At 38.0% G+C, this 20,663-nt stretch overlaps 3 protein-coding genes across 3 annotated transcripts; 2 read left to right on the forward strand and 1 right to left on the reverse strand.

Moving 5' to 3' along the window:
- The first annotated feature begins 358 nt into the window (after window positions 1–358).
- On the forward strand, window positions 359–7,096 carry LOC121758191 (putative leucine-rich repeat-containing protein DDB_G0290503). The gene is made up of 5 exons (XM_042153615.1): window positions 359–496; window positions 2,199–2,305; window positions 2,419–5,625; window positions 5,695–5,937; window positions 6,595–7,096. The coding sequence occupies exons 2-5, from the start codon at window positions 2,222–2,224 to the stop codon at window positions 6,832–6,834; spliced, it is 3,774 nt and encodes a 1,257-aa protein (XP_042009549.1). The 5' UTR covers window positions 359–496; window positions 2,199–2,221; the 3' UTR covers window positions 6,835–7,096.
- Window positions 7,097–12,952: 5,856 nt separating this feature from the next.
- On the forward strand, window positions 12,953–16,991 carry LOC121758192 (putative F-box protein At1g32420). Its single transcript, XM_042153616.1, has 5 exons — window positions 12,953–13,112; window positions 13,285–14,923; window positions 15,866–15,972; window positions 16,086–16,241; window positions 16,518–16,991. The coding sequence occupies exons 1-2, from the start codon at window positions 13,065–13,067 to the stop codon at window positions 14,401–14,403; spliced, it is 1,167 nt and encodes a 388-aa protein (XP_042009550.1). The 5' UTR covers window positions 12,953–13,064; the 3' UTR covers window positions 14,404–14,923; window positions 15,866–15,972; window positions 16,086–16,241; window positions 16,518–16,991.
- Window positions 16,992–18,139: 1,148 nt separating this feature from the next.
- Window positions 18,140–19,645, reverse strand: LOC121759723 (scarecrow-like protein 23). The gene has a single exon (XM_042155404.1). The coding sequence runs from the start codon at window positions 19,628–19,630 to the stop codon at window positions 18,311–18,313; it is 1,320 nt and encodes a 439-aa protein (XP_042011338.1). The 5' UTR covers window positions 19,631–19,645; the 3' UTR covers window positions 18,140–18,310.
- Between the last annotated feature and the right edge of the window lie 1,018 nt (window positions 19,646–20,663).

Raw genomic sequence — 20,663 nt, forward strand, 5'->3', positions numbered from 1 at the left:
TTATAAATTATTATTGCACCTGTCATATGCTCACTTATTTTAATTTTGATTATATCTCAAAGTAATGTACTCCTACATATTTTTGAACTTCCCTTTTTAGAACATTTTTTAATATCTAATTTAACCTAATTTTCCATATTTATTTACCAAAAATATGGTCAATATTATATGTATTCAAAGAACACATGTTTTATTAAAACTCGTATTACACCAAACTGCCCACCATATTTTGGATAAAAAAATATATTATACGAATAGTTATGACTTTATTAAAAAAATCTAATATTTCAATAACATGTCACAAACTTAATTAAAAAAATAAAAATAGACCAAATTCAATTTTGTAACATTTTCCATATAACCCCAGGCCAGCCCGCTCAACCTTCACTATTAATTCCAAATTTTCAATTTATTTCTCTCTTAACTCCACTCTAAAACCCACCCTCTCTCTCTCAACAAAGACAGCGCAACGAGATCAGCTCACCACCTCTCTCAGGCAAGCTTTTCTCCTCTCATTTTCACCACTTGATCCGCTTATGTGTTTCGCTCGAGTTTTTTTTTTATTACGTGTACATGCTTCTCTGATTTTTTGCTGATCGATGATATATGTATGTATGTATGTATGTATGTATGTATGTATGTATGTATGCTTCGTTGCTGGTGTCTATCGCTTTGATTTCTTCATTCTGATCTGCTACGGCTTGCTGCAATCTGAAATCTGTGTTAGCTTTCTCCGATCGCATCGAATCATCGCGAATTCGTGCGGTTTTTGCTTGATTAGATACGCATCGGTCGTTTATGTGTACACGCGATGTTTTCCCCAATGTTTTGAGCTTTGCTGTGTTTCTGGTGATATGATCGGAATTAATTAATGAGGATGATATTACTGATTTCGGTATTCAAGTCATTTCATTGTAAATATAGCAGTGGAATTAAATTGATTTTGGAGAGAGAATATACAGCTGGGGATTGATATTAAAATGACCTTACATGTACCAAAAATAGTGAGACGGAATTGGCGAAGATGCCGTTTTGAATTAAAGTGCGTGTCGTTTACTCGTGTTTACTGTTTAGTCATGCTACACCGCGTACATCACTTTATTTTATTGATTTTTTGCGTATTCGTTGCTTTTGAATTTATTTTAGTTTTTTTATGTAAAAGCTGAAACAGCATACACTGAATATAGATCGAAATAGTGAACTTAGTGGCCAAAAAACTTTTGATATTAACTAGAGGAGTATTTGCAAATTAAGAGCATTCAAATTAGTAGTAGTAGTAGTAGTAAAATTGATCATTTTGCGGTGCTGGTATTGCAATTTGCAATCCCTTAATAATCGCCCATTGTTTTATGAGCAGCCAATTCAAGTTTCCGTGTCGTGTGATTGTGTTTGTCTGCGACAACTTGTAAGTTGAAAAGAATGTGAGACCATTTAATATTTTTCTTTTTGTTAGGTTGAGGAAAGAGTTGTGCGATGCGACAGCCTTACTTGTATCTTTGTTCAAGATACACGCTTTTATATTTTTAAAACCTCAAATTAAAAAAGGATTTTTTCCGGCAAATATTTAGGAAAATAAATACTACAGTGGAATCATTTTGGAAGGCTGGTTTGCTCGCATTTTCATGGCTGAAACAATTTTGACCCATGGTTGCTTTTTGATGGGCCATATTTTTGTTGGAAAGTATAGTGACTCGTATTCATACTTTCGTTATATCATTTAATTCTTTCCATTCTTTTGTCTAAAATAACTTTCTTGCTTTAAAGATTCAATTTTGCCTTGATTTGCTTTTGTAATTAATAATTAGTACAAGATAATATGTTTTCAATCTTCTAAATCTTACTGGATACTTCAAAACTACTCCATTCTCCATAACCTCACTATATTATGAGTATTTTATTTACCAAAATGTATAGGAGTATAATTTTATGTCTAAGTTGTAGACTTGTATAGGACATAGCTATTTGTGTCTTGTGATGCCATTCTCCATCAGTCACCAGATTATGAGTATTTTAGTACAACAACTTTTATGGACTTCATGTATTATTAGTCTTCAGATTTTAGTCACCAAAAATTATTGAAGTAACCGAAACATACATTGTTTTAATTTTCGCACTTGACCGTTGGAAATTGACAAAGAACATGAATCAGTTTGATCTTATAGTAACTCTTTGTCTTCTTCCTCTTATGGCTTTTATAGATTAAGGTGCCTTTCATGTAGTCATGGCAGAGGAGGCGCTTGCAAGTCGGGAAATCCCAGTTGCAAAGTTGGCCGAGGGAGCTGAGAGCAATGGCATCCCCGTTAAGGTAAAATTTGCAATTTCATGGAATGATCATGACAGCTAGGACTGTGAATGGACCACGCTGAACCATCAATTATAAGCTCGGTTTAATTATTTATGTTTTGCATTCCACTTCAGATAATTGAAGAGTGCAAAACAGAGGAAAAAAGGAAAGACGAAGAAACGGCCATGGAAGGAGAATTTGTCAAGGTGGAGAAAGAGTCGTTGGATGTGAAGGATAGCTCTCATACCCCTGAGACAGATTCTGTCTCAGAAGAAAATCCTGCGGATAGCAGCAACAAGGAAGCAACTAGGGAGTTGCTAGAGGCTCAAGAGAAGGTTAAAGAGCTTGAAGATGAAGTGAAGAGAATTTCTGATGTGGTTAAAGAAGCTGGAGCGGAAAACATGGTCCTCAAAGACAAGCTCTTGCAAACAGAAGAATTCCTTCAAGTAAGCAAGAGGAATTATGAAGAGCTTGAACTCAACAACAAAAAACTGCTGGAGCAGAGCTCTGAAGCCGAGGATAGATACAAGGAGCAGCTCAAAACATTGCAGGAGGAGATGCAAGGTCATGAAGACAAGCACAAGGAGCTCACTGATGTGAAGGAATCCTTTGATCGTCTCAGCCTTGAGCTTGAGACCTCAAGCAAGAAGATTGAGGAGCTTCAGGCCCAGTTGCAATTATCATCCGGAGAAGCTCAAAAGTTTGAGGACTTTCACAAGGAAAGTGGTTTGCTTGCTGAGTCGGAGACAAAGAAGGCCTTGGAACTCGAGAGCTTGCTTAAGGCGACAAAATCTAGTGCGAAAGAGACGGAAGATCAGATGGCTTCTCTGCAGATTGAGCTGAAAAGCTTGTCTGAGAAGATCGGTGAGAGCAAGAAAGTAGAAGATGCTCTGAAGAGCGTGTCAGCTGAGCTTGCCGCTGTTCAGGGAGAATTCGAGCTTTCAAAATCACAGGTGCAAGATGTGGAGCAGAGGCTAGCTTCAAAAGAGGCTCTTATAAGTGAAATGACACAAAAATTGGAACTTGCAAAGGCTGCTGAATCTACAGCCAAGTTACACATTGCTTCACTCGAGAGTTTGCAGATGGAAAGCACAGACAACCTCCAATTGAAAGTATCCCAGCTAGAGGCTTCACAAGCAGAACTGAAGGAGGTTGTGAATGCCAAGACCGAGGTTGAAGAACTGCTGAAAAGCCAGGAAACAAAGACGATAGCCTTGCAGGAAGATCTAGAAAAATTGAGCAAAGAAAAACAAGCACTGGAAGATGCTGTCTCTGATTTTACGAATAATTCGGTTCAGTTGAAGGAGTTATGCAACGACCTCGAGGCCAAGTTGCAGCAGTCCGATGAGAATTTCTGCAAAGCAGATTCGCTTCTAGCAGAAGCAGTGGCGAACAGCAAAGAACTGGAGCAGAAATTGAAAACCATCGAAGAGCTTCATACTGAGTCTGGTCATGCTGTCACAACTGCTAACCAGAAAAACCAAGAGCTTGAGAGCACACGGGAGGCCTTGAGAGTGGAAGCCGAAGAAGCAAGATCAAAGCTCAGTGAATCTGAAACCAATCGTATAGCTGCAGAACAGAGGACAGTTGAGCTAGAGCAACTACTAAACTTGGAAGAATTGAAAAGCCATGATTACCAAAGGGAGTTGAAAGAGTTATCTGAGAAACTATCTCAACTGGATTCTGAGTTGAAGAAGGAAACGCGGGAGAAGCAACAACTCGACATCCAGTTGCAAGAGTCTCAGGCCAAAATAGTTGAAGTGGAGTCTCAACTGAGCAAGTCCACAGCTCGTACCACTGAGCTCGAGTTAGAATTAAAGGATGCCATGGAAAAATGTGTTGAGCATGAGGGGCGAGCCAACACAATTGGTGAGCGCCACATTGAGCTTGAGAGTTTGCTCCAGGCATCAGAGTCAAAAGCACTGGATGCTGGAAACAAGTTGAGTGAGTTCGAGTTACTTCTTGAAACAGAAAAATATAGAATCAAGGAGCTCGAAGAGCAAATAAGTTTGGCAGAGAAGAAATGTGAGGATATAGAAGCCGAGTCATTGAAAGGCACTCAAAAGGTGTCGGAACTTGAAGCTGAACTTGAGGCAGTCCAGTTGAAAGCATCAAGCCTAGAGGTGGCACTTCAAGCATCCACAGAAAAGGAAAAGGAGATAACTGATTCCTTTAACTTGACTACAGAAGAGAACTACAGCTTGAAAAGTTCATCAAGAACCTTAAATGAAGAGCTATCCGAAGCTGAAAATCTACTTAGTTTGTTGCGGAATGAACTTAATATCTCACAACAGAAGCTGGAAAGCATTGAGAATGATCTAAAAGCAACTGAATTAAGGGAAAGTGAAGTTATTGAGAAGCTTAAGCTGGCTGAGGAACAGCTAGAGCAACAAAGCAAAGTGTTGGAGAAAGTTACTGCAAGAAGTGTAGAACTTGAGTCGTCGCATGAAACACTATCAAGGGACGCAGGCCTGAAAATGCAAGAGGCAGTTGCCAATTTCTCCTGCAGAGATTCTGAGGCGAAAGTCTTGCATGAAACGGTGCAGGATCTCGAAAATCAAGTCAAAAGTTATCAAGTGCAGCTTGCAGAGGCAACAGAAAAATATGAAATTGCAAGGGATGAGCTTGAAAAGATTTTATTGGAGCTGGCTACTTCTGAGGACATCAATAAAGGCCTGAAAACGAAGATCCTCAAGGTTGAAGGAAAAGCCGAGTCGCACGTCTCAGAGAATGCACTCTTATCTGAAAAGAATGTGCAACTCAGTGAGAAGGTTCAAGATCTTGAAGAAAAGCTAAATGTTAGTGTTTCTGAGAGGGAAGTCTCCTCCCAGCAGCTTGCTTATCACTTGAGCAGCATTACCGAGCTGACTGAGAAGCACTCTCGGGTCTCTGAACTTCATTCTGCAGCTGAAGCTCGCATTTCGCAAGCAGAAGCTCAGTTGGAAGAAGCTCTGGAAAAATGTAGTCTAAGAGAGTTGGAAGCAAAGGATCTATACGAGAAGATTGAAGCTTATGAAGCACAGGGTCAGGAAGCATCTGCACTTGTGAAAACCCGCGAACTTGAGCTTGAAAGTATCCTTTCAAAGTCTAAGGATTTGGATAGCGAACTGGAGAGAAGCTCTAGTCAGTTTAAGAAGGAGATTGAAGTGCTAACTGAAACAAACTCAAAACTCACTCAGGATCTCACTTCCTGTAGATCCGAGCTAGATGATTTACATAAAATATTGTCCGTTGCTTCATCAGAAAAAGAAGCTACAGTTAAAGAACTAGAGGCTGCCAGGAAAGAAATTGAAGAGCTGACTCAGCGACTCACTTCTGAAGGCGAAAAACTGCAATCACAGGTTAATACCATATTACATTATATTTGGCAAACTGATATTCTTGTATGATTGACCATCTTTGTTTTTCAGATATCTTCTGTGATGGAAGAGGAGAATTCCCTTAATGAGAAATTCCAAAGCTCGAACAAGGATCTTCAAGCCACTATAGCACAACTTGAGGAGAAACTGAAAGAACAAAAAACGAACGAGGGTACCTTGAATGCTAAGCTCTCAGCTCTCAGTTCTGAAGTTTCCCAGAAGGATGAGCTGCAGAATCGTCTGAAGGAGACCGAAGGACAATTAGCAACTGCAGAAGCACGGTTAAAGGAAGAGGTAATCATACTATTCTACATATTAAACCACCAGAAACTTGTATATATATATATATATATAGGAAAAAATATATACAAGTTTCTGGTGGTATATATATATATATATATATAGGGAGATGATCAAAATAAGTATGTGTTTAAATCCAGAAATGCAGACCAAATCTCAGCCCTAGGATTAGATGATCTAATGGTCAATAATTAACCAAAAACACGGAAGGTCATAATTAAGCAATTTTAGGTCATATTATAATATTTGGATTTAATATCATACTAAGATCGTTTTAGGTCATGCTTTGTTAGCATGACCTACAAATTACCTAATTATGACCTAAAAGTGCCCTAATTATGATATTGTTCTGCGTTTCTGTATTTAAATCCAGTTTTGCATAGATCAAAACCCTATATATATATATATATCTAATGTCTACTATAATATCCTACATTATACACCATTCCATCTTTAATTCTAAATCATAACTGGTCATAAACTATCCTGCAAAGATTCCAAACTTTTGTTTTAAATCATTGAGTTCTATCTTTTTCTTGCTCAAGTTCTTTCATCGTTATTCGAGATCAAAATTGTTTTATTCTTTATGGCATCCGCATTTTGGCTCATTTTTTATCTCATTAAATCTTCCACCTCCGGACTATAATGCAGCATGCTCGAGCTGCTACCTCCGAACACAAGGACGAAACCACAAAATCGCGGGAAATTGACCTTTCTGCGGCCAGTCCTTCGAAGAGAAAGAGCAAGAAAAAACCAGAGGCGACTTCAGCTCCGGCATCAGATGCACAGATTCAAACTGCTGAGGCGTCTCTAGGCCTGAACTTGAAGTTCGTTTTAGGTGTGGCTCTTGTCTCAATCATCTTTGGCATTATCCTTGGCAAAAGATATTGAAAACGCCTTTGAGTTTGAGTGTGTGCTCTATATTGATTATTTTTTTTGGTCTATTCTTTTTTACATTTGATTAGTTTGTTTGTTTAGAAAGTACTGCCTTTCATTTTTGCTTCTTTAGTTTGGGTTTTTTTATTATCATATTAGTCAGGATTAGTGGTTTTCATTTGAATCCTGACTGTAATTATGGCGAGATATATTTTTGTTATAGTATGCTTATGCTTTAATTTTCTTTCGATCTCACAATAAACGTCTCACTTTTAAACGTCTCACTTTCGTTTTTAGTACGTCCCAATAAAAGTGTTATAAACAAACACAGACACACTATATTCATGATGTCATTTTACCCATGGAAGTTGGCACCAAATTTAATTTGAGAACATAATATGTCAGGCTTTTGTACGATTTGAAGCTCGTGCACAAAGCTTAGAGCATCCACAATAGTTCGTGGACAAGCAATAGTCCAGCCATAGCTCAGCCACAAACTCCTCTGCCACATCAGCAGCACTAAATTCCTCCTGCCACATCAGCAGGACAAGCAACTGGACAAGCAATAGCCCAGCCACATCATCAGCATTAAAAACAAATAATTAAACAATCACACAAAATACAGAATTAAATTTACGACACATATACGGGAAAATTCAATAATAATATTAAAATTTTAAAAAGTACATTAATTAAAAAAGTCAAATAGAAAATATTACATTACTTAAAAAAAAACTCCTAATCCACGCACGGGCACCCCCGCCTCCGCCGCCGCCCCACTCCTCGTCGTCGTCGCCGCTATCCAGGACCCCCCGGCATCCCCTGCCATCCCGGCATACCACCCCCGGATGCCATCCCTGCATCATCTGCTGCCAAGGGTACATGTTGTTGTAGTACCCGGGCATCTGACCCCATCCACCTCCCACGGGGACCGTGGGAGTTTGAGACCCGCTCGTTTGAGACCCGCTCGTCCCTAGAGTAGGCTCGTTGTTGAGATCCATTTCGCGTTGTTGATCTTGTACAGAAATTAAGATAGAGAGAGTACTCGTTAAAACAAATGGTGCGAATGAAAATGAAGTTCAAACCCAATTTCAAACAACCATTAAAATCCTACGGTCGGACAACGGGGGGGAATTCGTGAATAATTCTATGTCTCAGTTTTTTAAGGATAACGGGTTAATCCACCAAACTTCATGCCCTCACACACCAGAACAGAATGGGGTAGCAGAGAGGAAGAATAGGATCATCCTTGAAATGACTCGAGCACTTCTTTTTTATTCCAAAGTCCCACCAATGTTTTGGCCTGAAGCTGTAGCTACTTCTGTTTACCTCCTCAACCGCCTTCCCACAAAAACACTACATCGAAAAACCCCTTTGGACACCTGGCTACCTTAACACAAATCCCTGCGGCCTTATCTCTTCCCCCCAAAATTTTCGGTTGCACTATCTACGTACACGTTCCAAAACAAGAAAAAACCAAATTTTCTCCGTGTGCAATTAAGTGTGTATTTATGGGGTATGGGATCACTCAGAAGGGCTATAGATGTTATGACCCTAAAACTAAGAGAATTACCACTACCATGAATTGCAACTTCCTCGAAACAGAATTCTATTACCACCTTGGGACTCAGGGGGAGACCCAAGAAAGCGACTCCCTTCGGTGGCATGTGCCAAGTCACTTCGATATGGGACCACCAGAGCAAGTTGGTACCATCCATGAGTCGAATTTGTCTACAGAAACGAGCCCTTCAGCGCTTCCTCCGCCATCCTCTAATCCAACCGTACCGGAATCCGAGGTAATCTCTGGCACACTTTCTGAGGATACGATTAGTACTTCTAACCCCCCTGATATAGAGGAAGACACCACTATTGACCAAGACACAGGACAATACGTACTTCCACTGCGCAGCACAAGAGGAATCCCTCCCAAGAGATATTCACCAGAGAGGATAGGAAGAAGAAGTAGATACTCAATAGCAAGCTTTGCTGAAGCTAATATCTCCAATATGGCAAGGGCATTCCAAACTGCACTATACGAGGAGGAGATACCTCGAACATTTGAAGAAGCCATAAAAATAAAACATTGAAAGGAAGCAATGCTGGTTGAGATGAAAGCATTGCAGAGAAATCACACATGGGAGATCAGTTCACTACCCGAAGGGAAGCATACCGTAGGGTGCAGATGGGTCTTCACTATCAAAAGGAGACCAGATGGAAGTATTGAACGATATAAAGCTCGACTGGTGGCGAAAGGATACACTCAAACTCAAGGTATCGACTATTCTGAAACTTTCTCTCCAGTTGCCAAAATGAATACTGTAAAAGTACTTCTATCTATAGCGGCAAATAAAGACTGGTCTCTCCATCAGTATGATGTCACTAACGCTTTCCTTCATGGAGAATTGAAAGACCCGATTTACATGGAAGCTCCACCGGGTTTTTCAGAAGAGTTCGGGCGAGAGAAGGTGTGTAAGTTGAAGAAAACCCTATACGAGTTAAAACAATCTCCAAGAGCATGGTTCGGCAGATTCACAGAGGTGATGAAGAAATATGGGTATCAACAAAGCAGTTCTGATCACACATTATTCATCAAACGAGAAGGTGAGAAAATTACTTGCTTGATAATTTATGTTGATGATATGATTATCACTGGAGATAATGACGCCGAGATAGAGCGACTAAAGGGGCATCTTGCTGCGGAATTTGAAATGAAGAATCTGGGTGACCTCAAGTACTTCCTCGGGATTGAAGTACTTAGATCTAGAAAATGGATTTTTATTAGCCAACGCAAGTATATACTGGATCTCTTGGCAGAGATAGGAATGTTGGACCGTAGGCCAGCAGACACTCCTATAGTTCAGAATCATGGGCTCCAAATCATAAAAGGAGCAAACCCTACTGATCGGGGAAGATACCAGAGACTCGTTGGGAAACTCATCTACTTATCACATACTAGGCCAGACATTGCCTATGCTGTAGGAGTCCTCAGCCAATTTATGCACAGTCCTCAAGAAGAACATTGGGAGGCAGCGCTTAGAGTGGCACGATACTTGAAAGGAACTGCCGGACATGGAGTACTGTTTCGGAAGAATGGGCACCTAGACATCCACGGATATACTGATGCAGACTGGGCAGGGAACTTGATGGACAGACGATCCACCGGAGGATACTTCACCTTCGTTGGTGGAAACTTGGTAACTTGGAGAAGTAAAAAGCAAAAGGTAGTGGCACTCTCAAGTGCCGAGGCTGAATTCCGAGGTATTAGAAGTGGCTTAACTGAAATACTGTGGCTTAGAAGATTGATGAGAGAGTTGGACTTGGAGTCACAGAAGACTTGCAAGCTGTTATGCGATAATAAAGCTGCAATCAGCATTTCAGAGAATCCAGTGCAACATGACAGAACGAAACACGTCGAGATTGATCGACATTTCATAAAAGAAAATCTTGAGGAGAAGATAGTGGAGATCCCCTATGTAAAATCTGAAGATCAACTAACAGACATCTTGACTAAGGCCGTCTCCGCAAAGAATTTCCAAGAAGTGTTGGGCAAGTTAAGTTTTGGAGACCCCGTCACTTAACTTGAGGGAGAGTGTTAGAAAGAGACCCGGAATATTCTACAAAATCAAGGAGAAGATCACGAATTGAATGAGAAGATTGCGGAGCATTTTTACCACATTATTAGGAAGATTTGATAGAGATAATATCTTACCATGTATAGTGATTATCTTGCCTATATATGATGTACTATGCCTTTGTGAATATTAAGAAACAAAATTACCCAATTCTACACTACGCTCCCTATACTCTCAGGGGTATTCGGTTTGCAAGATTGTATTTCGAGATTAAATATGTAATGTGTTTGATTCATGAGATTCAATCTCACAATTCAATCATGGCTTGATGAATAATCATGGGATAATTAGTCATATCTAACCTGACTAAAACAATCTCATAACTCAATCCTAGATTATATCTTGGTACTATTTTATCTAGAAAATTGAACTATCACCTTAGTAATAACAAATACCTTCATTTATACAACATAGTCCGCTTCACATTACATCAACAGTGATCGTAGTAACAACACAAATGGAGTAGTATCGACTGAAGTATTAGACTACTCAAAAATTCCATATCGACTGGAGTATTAGACAACCAAAAATCATACTACTCAAAAACTTATAAAATAATGCTAAAAATATTAGGATCAAGAAAATCAATAAAACTTTGTTATACAACTAATACCGACTGCTCAAAAATATTGTTTTAATCACAAACTATATAAGCAAATAATAAAAAAATAGTAGTAGTACTGCAAAACATACTACTCAAAAATTCCATAGATTTATTACTTTATCAAAAACCAACTTAGATCACAACTAAAATAAATTAAGAGTACAACTTTGTTGAATTTAATACTTTAAAACTTTGCAGAAAAAACTGCTCCCTCCATCCCATTATAAGCGAGACTTATTTCTTTTTAGGTCATTCCATTATAAGTTCTTTTATGGCAAAATGCAATACTATATATTTCTCTTATAACTTTTTCATCTCCCCTATTTTTCACTCTCATATTTTTTTTATTCCTAAAAATCTATATTCAAAAGAAATATCTCAAATGTAATTGAAGGTGGAAGTATTTAAATAAGATGTATTTATAGAAAAAAAATGGCCTATCCTACACCATCTAATAAAATATTTTAAAGATTCCAAAACCAACACAAAAATCAATAAGACTTTTGAAGTCCCCAATACAAAAATTGCACTACATTTAGTTTTGATTAAATTCCCAAAATAATACTACTCGCTATATATGTGTTCAGAATGAATAGATTAAGAAATTTGATTTTAAAATACTTTTTTGCTTAATCAGAGTTATTTAATTCGAAAAAATGCGATAGAATACGGAATACGACATAGTAATATACTGAGTTCTCATTCTAGTGTGTACTAAATACTTTATACAATACGATACTATATAAAAGTAGCAATTTTAATGCGGGTCCTTTTGAATGGGCTTCCTAATGGGCTTACTCTTATGCAATTACAAAACTTTTTTCGAGTAATAAATTTGATTCTAAAATGTATACATGCTAATATAATTACAAAATTAAATATACAAAGAGTAATATTTATGTTTGATTCTTAATGTTAAGCATCAAACCTGAATCATTGGATTGAATGATTGTGATAAGCTACATTATAAGACTAAGAAGCTATATTATTAACCAAGCTATATTATTAGACTAAAATACTAGTATATTATTTTACTAAAATAGTTACATTATCAGATGACACATGACATTAATCTAAATGTTAGATCATAAAATCTAATGGATAACAAGTATCCTGTTTTAAACAATATTTGCATTCAAATAAGAATGCATCTAAATCCAGAAATGCAGTTCAAATATTAGCCATAGAATTAGGTGATCTATGGTCATTTTCAGTTGCTACTATTTTGTCATCTATTGATATTTTTTAACGGTCTAGATCATAATTTAAAATTTGTAGAATATATAAATTTACATTTTATTACTACCCTAGGCTGTATATTTATATTCATAAATTAATGTAACCTAGTTTTAATATGATGAGAATCAGAATAGTCAACCTCTGTGAAAGAAATCTAATCTCTAATATAATACTCTTATGTCCAATGTTACTTGAGTCATTTCTTTTTTGCACTTATTTTTAAAAAATAATAATAAATAGTTAAAGCGGAGAGAAAAAAAGGTAAGAGAGATAATAATGTAGAGAAGAGTCTTAACTATATTATTCTCTCCCTTTTTACTTTATTTTCTCTTCACGTTATCTATTTATTATTATTTTTTTAAAACGAGTGCAAAAAAGAAGTGACTCAAATAAAATGGGACGGAGGGAGTACTATATTTTATCATCGGTTTCAAATTATTTTTTTGTTTAGATTTTATGCATCGAGTATTTTGTGAATATGGATTAGTGTAAGTAAACAAATCCATCGATTATTTTGGCATATCCATTTGATTAATTATTCATAACCACATATAAAAAATTACTCTAATTAACGAGAAGAGGTGGCAATGTTCTAAAATGGCGCTTATTTTATTCAAAATTACACATTGCCCCTCCGTCTCTGTATATAGATGCCAAATTTGGGTGGAGGAGAGGCGGAGTTGCGGTGGATTTGAATATAGAAGAAGGAGAAAGGAGGCGGCGGCGGCGGCAGTAGTGTAGTACAGTACAGTTGAGAGAAAAGGTGAAAGATGGGAATCTGCTGGTCTATGTTAATGTCTGTATCACAGAAGCCACAGGTTTTCTTCAATTCCTTATCTACTTTTCAATACTCAATTTTCTGTTTCGATTTCTTTAAATTGTTGATATTGATTATTCCGTATTACCATTAGTCGATTGTAAGTTTAAGTAAAAGACTAGTTTTTTCTTCATCCCATCTAATCTAACTACTATATTTTGGGATAATCAAAGGAAGAATTGTTTACAAATCTCCCGCGAGAGATGACGAAAGAGATTCTGCAAAGACTACCTATTAGAAGCATTATTATGTGCAAGTGTGTTTGCAAATTATGGCGCTATATGATAGAAGAGGGTGAGCTTATGCCACCATATTCCCAGAAACCATGTTTGGCTTTCTCCTTTCCACTCCATCTCCAAGAAATATACACAGTATGCGATGAGGCATTGAAGCCACTTCTCAGATTCAGGCTGCCTACCCCTCACGAGATACATGATAGTAGGACTTGTATTGCCCGTGTCATAATTGGTTCAATTGATGGTTTGCTTTTGGTGTGGCATTCATGCGATAATCATCTTTTCATAGTCAACCCAATGACTCGTGAATATGTCACGCTTCTTCTGCCTATGCGTCTGCGTAAATATAAATCCATATTTGGAATTGGAGTGAGTAAACTAAGTGGTCAATATAAGATTCTGTGTGGCACTCGTGAATCGACCTCTTATTATGTACACACTCTAGGAGGAAAAGGAGAAGGGGAAGGAGGAGGGTTGTGGAAATGCATCGAAGGAGCATCGGCCCCCACTGCACTAGTAGTACCAGGAACCCCAATACAACCAATTGCTACATTTATTAATGGAAATCTTCACTGGTTGTCATATGATTTAGAGGGCAATCGCTTTGTGTCTTGCTTTGATCTCGATTCTGAGCTCTTTACCCGTTTTTCTCTCCCATGCCCTAATACAATGTTACATTTATTAAGGCTAAGAGTTTTAGACCATCAGCTATGTTTATGCGATATTTCAGATGGTTTGCATGTTGTTATATGGAAGATGAACAACTATGGAGATACAAATTCTTGGACGAAAGAATATACCTTTGCCGGATCAAGGATCTATGGATTGGTTATCCCACTCAATGTTTTGGCAAATGGTAACTTGTTGTTCGTATCAGGTGAAGATAACCAATTATTTATCTACTCCAAAAGCACCGAAACTATTGTGGCATATGGCCTTCTTCAAGAATATGGTGTATTTTCTTCCAATATTGCTTTTTATACCCCAAGCTTTGTTTCGCTTACAAGCATGGGGATTCGCAATGTTGTCATTAATGATACTCTCTCGATCCAATAGAAATAGGAGAAGGAGAAAAAGTAGGTGAAATGGTGGAGCCCATAAATGATAAAGTGCAAGACAAGGAGAGAAAGGTTGCCATAAATGGATATGGACTATTTCTATAGGACGGATGAAAAAGAAAATATGATATGTTTTTATGGGACGAAGGGAGTATTACCTTATTCTTTTTAAGTTTTTGTCCTCTTATTTTTTGTTTTAATATGTCCTTGTAATAGTTTTGATAGGTTATATATATTTTAAAATCTCATTTCATTTGATCAGTTCCTGTATTATGCCCTAATTTGAAAAAAAAAATTATGATTTACTGAGCTACTTATTAAGAAACATTTATGTATATAAAGCTAGAAGATCTCCTCTCCAACCGTACTGTGATGCTTGTTTGAGCCAAACTAGTTAAAAATCCATTTCCCTTTTGCTTCGTCTGCCTTGAATTGAGAGTGAGGAGACAAGTGGAAGGGAAGATTGACGCTATGCTGTTGGACTGTTTTCTTGCATGGAAAGGAAATCGAATAAACGGGTATAAAGCTTGGATTTTTCATACAATTTTGGATTTTGCTGGTTGTGTTGTTGATTGTGAAGTAAGGTTAGATATGTTATTAACTGATTATAAATCTCACTATTTGAGTACAATTGTTTGGAGTTGTATATAAGAATGTGTTGATGGTGAATTATGGAGAAGTTTGGTATTGGAAATGAGTTTAAATGGAGTACATATTGTGTTGATGCGGCAAATCATGGAGAAGTTTGGTGGTACTGGAAATCAGTTTAAAATAGTCTTTATATATGAGAATGTGTTTGTTTATGTTTTTTTTTGCTTCGAAATCGGTTTGAATTTGACATAGTGAAAATACATTGTAGGCTAAGGTGGAAAAATACATTTGTATTATTGGGTAAGGTGAAAATATACTTGAGCAAATCCCTATTTCTAAGGAAATATATGGAGTATTCAGTAGTTTGACATGACTATTGCAGAATCCAAAATGAAGATCCTCAACCTCATTTTGAGATCCAAATCAACGTCAGTTGCTGCTAACCTAGGGATATTGAATTATTCTTCATTATTAGACACGAATTTGGTGGAAGAATCCTTGCAATTTGATTGATATTTGAATAGCTTCACTATATTCTCCATAACCTCACTATATTATGAGTATTTTATTTACCAAAATGTATAGGAGTATAATTTTATGTCTAAGTTGTAGACTTGTATAGGACATAGCTATTTGTGTCTTGTGATGCCATTCTCCATCAGTCACCAGATTATGAGTATTTTAGTACAACAACTTTTATGGACTTCATGTATTATTAGTCTTCAGATTTTAGTCACCAAAAATTATTGAAGTAACCGAAACATACATTGTTTTAATTTTCGCACTTGACCGTTGGAAATTGACAAAGAACATGAATCAGTTTGATCTTATAGTAACTCTTTGTCTTCTTCCTCTTATGGCTTTTATAGATTAAGGTGCCTTTCATGTAGTCATGGCAGAGGAGGCGCTTGCAAGTCGGGAAATCCCAGTTGCAAAGTTGGCCGAGGGAGCTGAGAGCAATGGCATCCCCGTTAAGGTAAAATTTGCAATTTCATGGAATGATCATGACAGCTAGGACTGTGAATGGACCACGCTGAACCATCAATTATAAGCTCGGTTTAATTATTTATGTTTTGCATTCCACTTCAGATAATTGAAGAGTGCAAAACAGAGGAAAAAAGGAAAGACGAAGAAACGGCCATGGAAGGAGAATTTGTCAAGGTGGAGAAAGAGTCGTTGGATGTGAAGGATCGCTCTCATACCCCTGAGATAGATTCTGATGCAGCAGCACGGTTAAAGGAAGAGGTAATCATACTATTCTACATATTAAACCCCACCACAAACTTGTATATATATATATATCTGATGTCTACTATAATATCCAACATTCTACACCATTCCATCTTTAATTCTAAATCATAACTGCTCATACACTATCCTGCAATCATTGAGTTCTTATCTTTTTCTTGCTTAAGTTCTTTCATCGTTATTCGAGATCAAAATTGTTTTATTCTTTATGGCATCCGCATTTTGGCTCATTTTTTATCTCATTAAATCTTCCACCTCCGGACTATAATGCAGCATGCTCGAGCTGCTACCTCCGAACACAAGGACGAAACCACAAAATCGCGGGAAATTGACCTTTCTGCGGCCACCAGTCCTTCGAAGAGAAAGAGCAAGAAAAAACCAGAGGCGACATCAGCTCCGGCATCAGATGCACAGATTCAAACTGCTGAGGCGTCTCTAGGCCTGAACTTGAAGTTCGTTTTAGGTGTGGCTCTTGTCTCAATCATCTTTGGCATTATCCTTGGCAAAAGATATTGAAAACGCCTTTGAGTTTGAGTGTGTGCTCTATATATTGATTATTTTTTACATTTGATTAGTTTGTTTGTTTAGAAAGTACTGCCTTTCATTTTTGCTTCTTTAGTTGGGGTTTTTTTATTATCATATTAGTCAGGATTAGTGGTTTTCATTTGAATCCTGACTGTAATTATGGCGAGATATATTTTGATATAGTATGCTTATGCTTTAATTTTCTTTCGATCTCACAATAAACGTCTCACTTTCGTTTTTAGTACGTCCCAATAAAAGTGTTATAAACAAACACAAACACAAACCCACTATATTCATGATGTCATTTTACCCATGGAAGTTGGCACCAAATTTAATTTGAGAACATAATATGTCAGGCTTTTGTACGATTTGAAGCTCGTGCACAAAGCTTAGAGCATCCACAATAATTCGTGGACAAGCAATAACACAGCCATAGCTCAATCACAAACTCTTCTGTCACATCAGCAGCACTAAATTCCTCCTGCCACATCAGCAGGACAAGCAACTGGACAAGCAATAGCCCAGCCACATCATCAGCACTAAAAACAAATAATTAAACAATCACACAAAATACAGAATTAAATTTACGACACATATACGGGAAAATTCAATAATAATATTAAAATTCATTTGAATCCTGACTGTAATTTATGGCAACATATATTTTGTTATAGTATGCTTATGCTTCAATTTTCTTTCGATCTCACAACAAACGTCTCACTTTCGTTTTTAGTACGATCCAATAAGAGTGTTATAAACAGACACAACCAGACTAAATTCATGATGTCATTTTACCTATGGAAGTTGGCACCAAATTTAATTTGAGGACATAATATGTCAGGCTTTTGTACGATTTGTAGCTCGTGCACAAAGCTTAGTTAGTCTCAAATTCGAAAATCAAATTTTTGGGAAGTGTGAATTTCGATTCTGGAATTAAAACTAAAACCCCTTTTAGAACCTTTTCTGAAAAGGAAGAACAAAAAAGAAAAGAATGATATGATTAGGTGACACCCATTGCACATTTCAAAGCATTACTAATCAAGCAAAATTAGGTCGTGCTATTACCAGAACATGTGAAACCATATCATGCAATTTTTCTTATTTATAACAAAAAAATATTTAATTTTTTAAATGAAGGGATAAAATTGTTGCAATTATTATAAGCCAATAATAGGGCGTTACGAATTTGCTTTTAGGATCACAAGCTGCATACCCCTGTAAATGGCAGAAAAATATGTGGCTTATAGAACTCAAAAAAGGGTAGAAGAAACATAAAAGAAACAACCTTCTATATTATTCACTTACATTATTAAATATATATAGTTTTTGTAAGTGAAAAGTATATTGATATTCAAATGAAGAAAACTAAATGCCCAAATGATCATCATATATATGCTAATCTTCTTATTCCATCATGAAAGAATAGTACTTTTCTATCACAAAATGAACAAATACAATAATGTATAATTAACACTATAACAACACCCTAAACTCACATCCAAAAAGTGATACTCAACCTGAGCCACAGCCGTCCGATCGAGCTAATCGGACGGCTGCCAGGCCGATGCCGTCAGCAGCGACAAATCCTTCCACCCGAGCTTCAAGCACCCATTCTCCTCCATCATGGTATACCCCTGCCACGGGAACATCCCGAGGAGCAAATTCGCCTGAGCGGCCGGGTTCCCAGCCAGGGAAACCGGCCGAAACCCTACCCGCACGAGCTCATCCCCCCACCTCTCCACCTTCACCTCCCCAGTCCGCTTCGGCCCTCCCACGGCCACGATGTTCCTAATCTCACAGCCGAGCAGCTGCTGCTCTGCCGTGTGCCGCTCCACGCTCTCCGCCTCCAGTCCGTCGCCCAAGGCGTCGAACAGGGCGGAGTAGTAATGGAGCGCCTCGACAAACCTCCCCAAAAAGCTGCCCCCGTGGCTCAAATCCTGCTCCACGACGGTGATCAGCTTTGGCCGGATCATCGTCAGGAGCTGGAGGGCCCCAACGTCACTCCCAGTGACGTCATAAAGGCAGTGGTGCATCCAATGCACTATAACCGTTTCCCCCAATTTTATATCCAGCTGGCTTAAATCTTTTATATTCCCTATTTTCCCTTCCAGTGGCTGAAACTGGAAGGGAATGTTTAGGGCGGCGGCGAATTCGCCCAGCCGCCGCCCTGTGGAGCTCAGGAGCTCGGCCGAAGGGCCAAGCCCTGTGATCCTGAAAGACTTGATTTTCTTCGTCTTCGAGGCGAGGATGTGGAAGAGGCCGGGCCACTGGAGGCCCTGCATTATGTCGAGGTCGATGACGTGGACGTGGTCTGCGCCGTCGACGGCCAGCTGGATGGCCTGGTTGGCAGTGAAGTGGGAGAATTTGATGAGTGGAGTGATGGAGTTGAAGATTTGGAGAGCGTTGAGGAGGTTGCGGTGGTGGGATTTGGAGGGGGGGTGGAGGGGGGAGTAGGTGCCGAGGAAGGAGCTGATGATGCGGGCGGAGAGGGCGTCGGAGAAGTAGGCGCCGACGCGCTGGGCGGACGAGCCGAAGGGGGAGGAGAGCTCCGCGATCTCCGGGAGGAGCTGCCCGGCCTCGTCGAGGTTGTCGACCGCCACGCACTCGGCGCATTGGAGGAGGAGGCCGAGGAGGCGGAGCCCGGAGGAGTCCGGGTCGGGGACAGGGGCAAAGAGGTCATTTTCCTCTTTATCATTTTTTTCGTTGCTGCTGTTGTTGTTATCACCGATGTTGTTGCTGCTGCTGCAAGAGCGCTTGAGAGGGGCGGGAGGGGGGGAGGAGGGGTCGAGGGGGCGTTTGCCGGAGGAGGACATGGAGGAGGAGGAGGTGGTGGTGGAGGGGTGGAGGAGGGAGTGGAGCATGATGAGAGAGGGGAATCAAAAGGAGGGGTGCTTTGGGGGAAAAGGCTCAAATAGGAAGTTGACAAAAAGGGTGTGAGAAGAAGCAGAAATAAATGATTGTGAGGTGAAAACTTTTTTTTGATTTTTCTTGCTTTTCATTTATCTATGGATTGGATGATGTTGGTCATTCAATAATGATATACTGTGTTTGTGTAAAATAAGGTGATTGTGTATTATTTTAATGTGATTATAGTACAAAAGTGAGGTTGGATCATTGACTAAAAATGGTGAAGTGTGAGGTTTGAATCTTTTATTTATGGATGGTTTGTTGTATTTCTTCACCCACTGTCAAGTACTACTACAAAACATCTTTGGTTTTAATGAAAAAATTAAAAGAGTGTAAAGGAGATTTAAAAATAAATAGTTACACGTTATTATTGGAGAATTCAGCATACTTTATTACAAAGAAAAAATTATGGAGTATATAAATAAAAAAGATTGACAATTTTAAATGAAAATATAGGATAATTTTAGGAGGATCTGAGCGACCCCGAAATGAAAATATGATGATAAAATATAACTAATGAGAGTACAGAATTGTAATTTTGTAACCTTTTGTTTTATATATTTATTACTCCATAATTTTAATTTTAATTATATAAAAAGGAACAATAATTTTCTCATTTATTCCATGATGATTTGTTTTTAAAAAGGGAACAATTATTTTCTCATTTACTTTAGAATTATTTGAATCCTCAATATATTGGATGGAGAGGGAAAAACTAAAATGTGCTTTATTTTCTATAAACTGGATATTGCTTTTATGAGTCATAAGATTAAGTGATTAACAACGTATGTAGTTAAACTTACTAATATAAATGTAAAAAGTAGAGTAGTATAATTTGGTTACATGATAAGTAGTGCTCGTTGTTTGATAGTAATGCTTAAATTTACAAGAGAATGCAATTTTAATTTGTCAATAAATGATATTTAAATCTTGAATAAAGTAAATGAGATTAATAATTTGTGTTCACAACTAGCTAGACCATACTGT

The sequence above is a fragment of the Salvia splendens genome, chromosome 12 (assembly GCF_004379255.2).
Source record: "Salvia splendens isolate huo1 chromosome 12, SspV2, whole genome shotgun sequence".
NCBI lineage: Eukaryota > Viridiplantae > Streptophyta > Magnoliopsida > Lamiales > Lamiaceae > Salvia > Salvia splendens.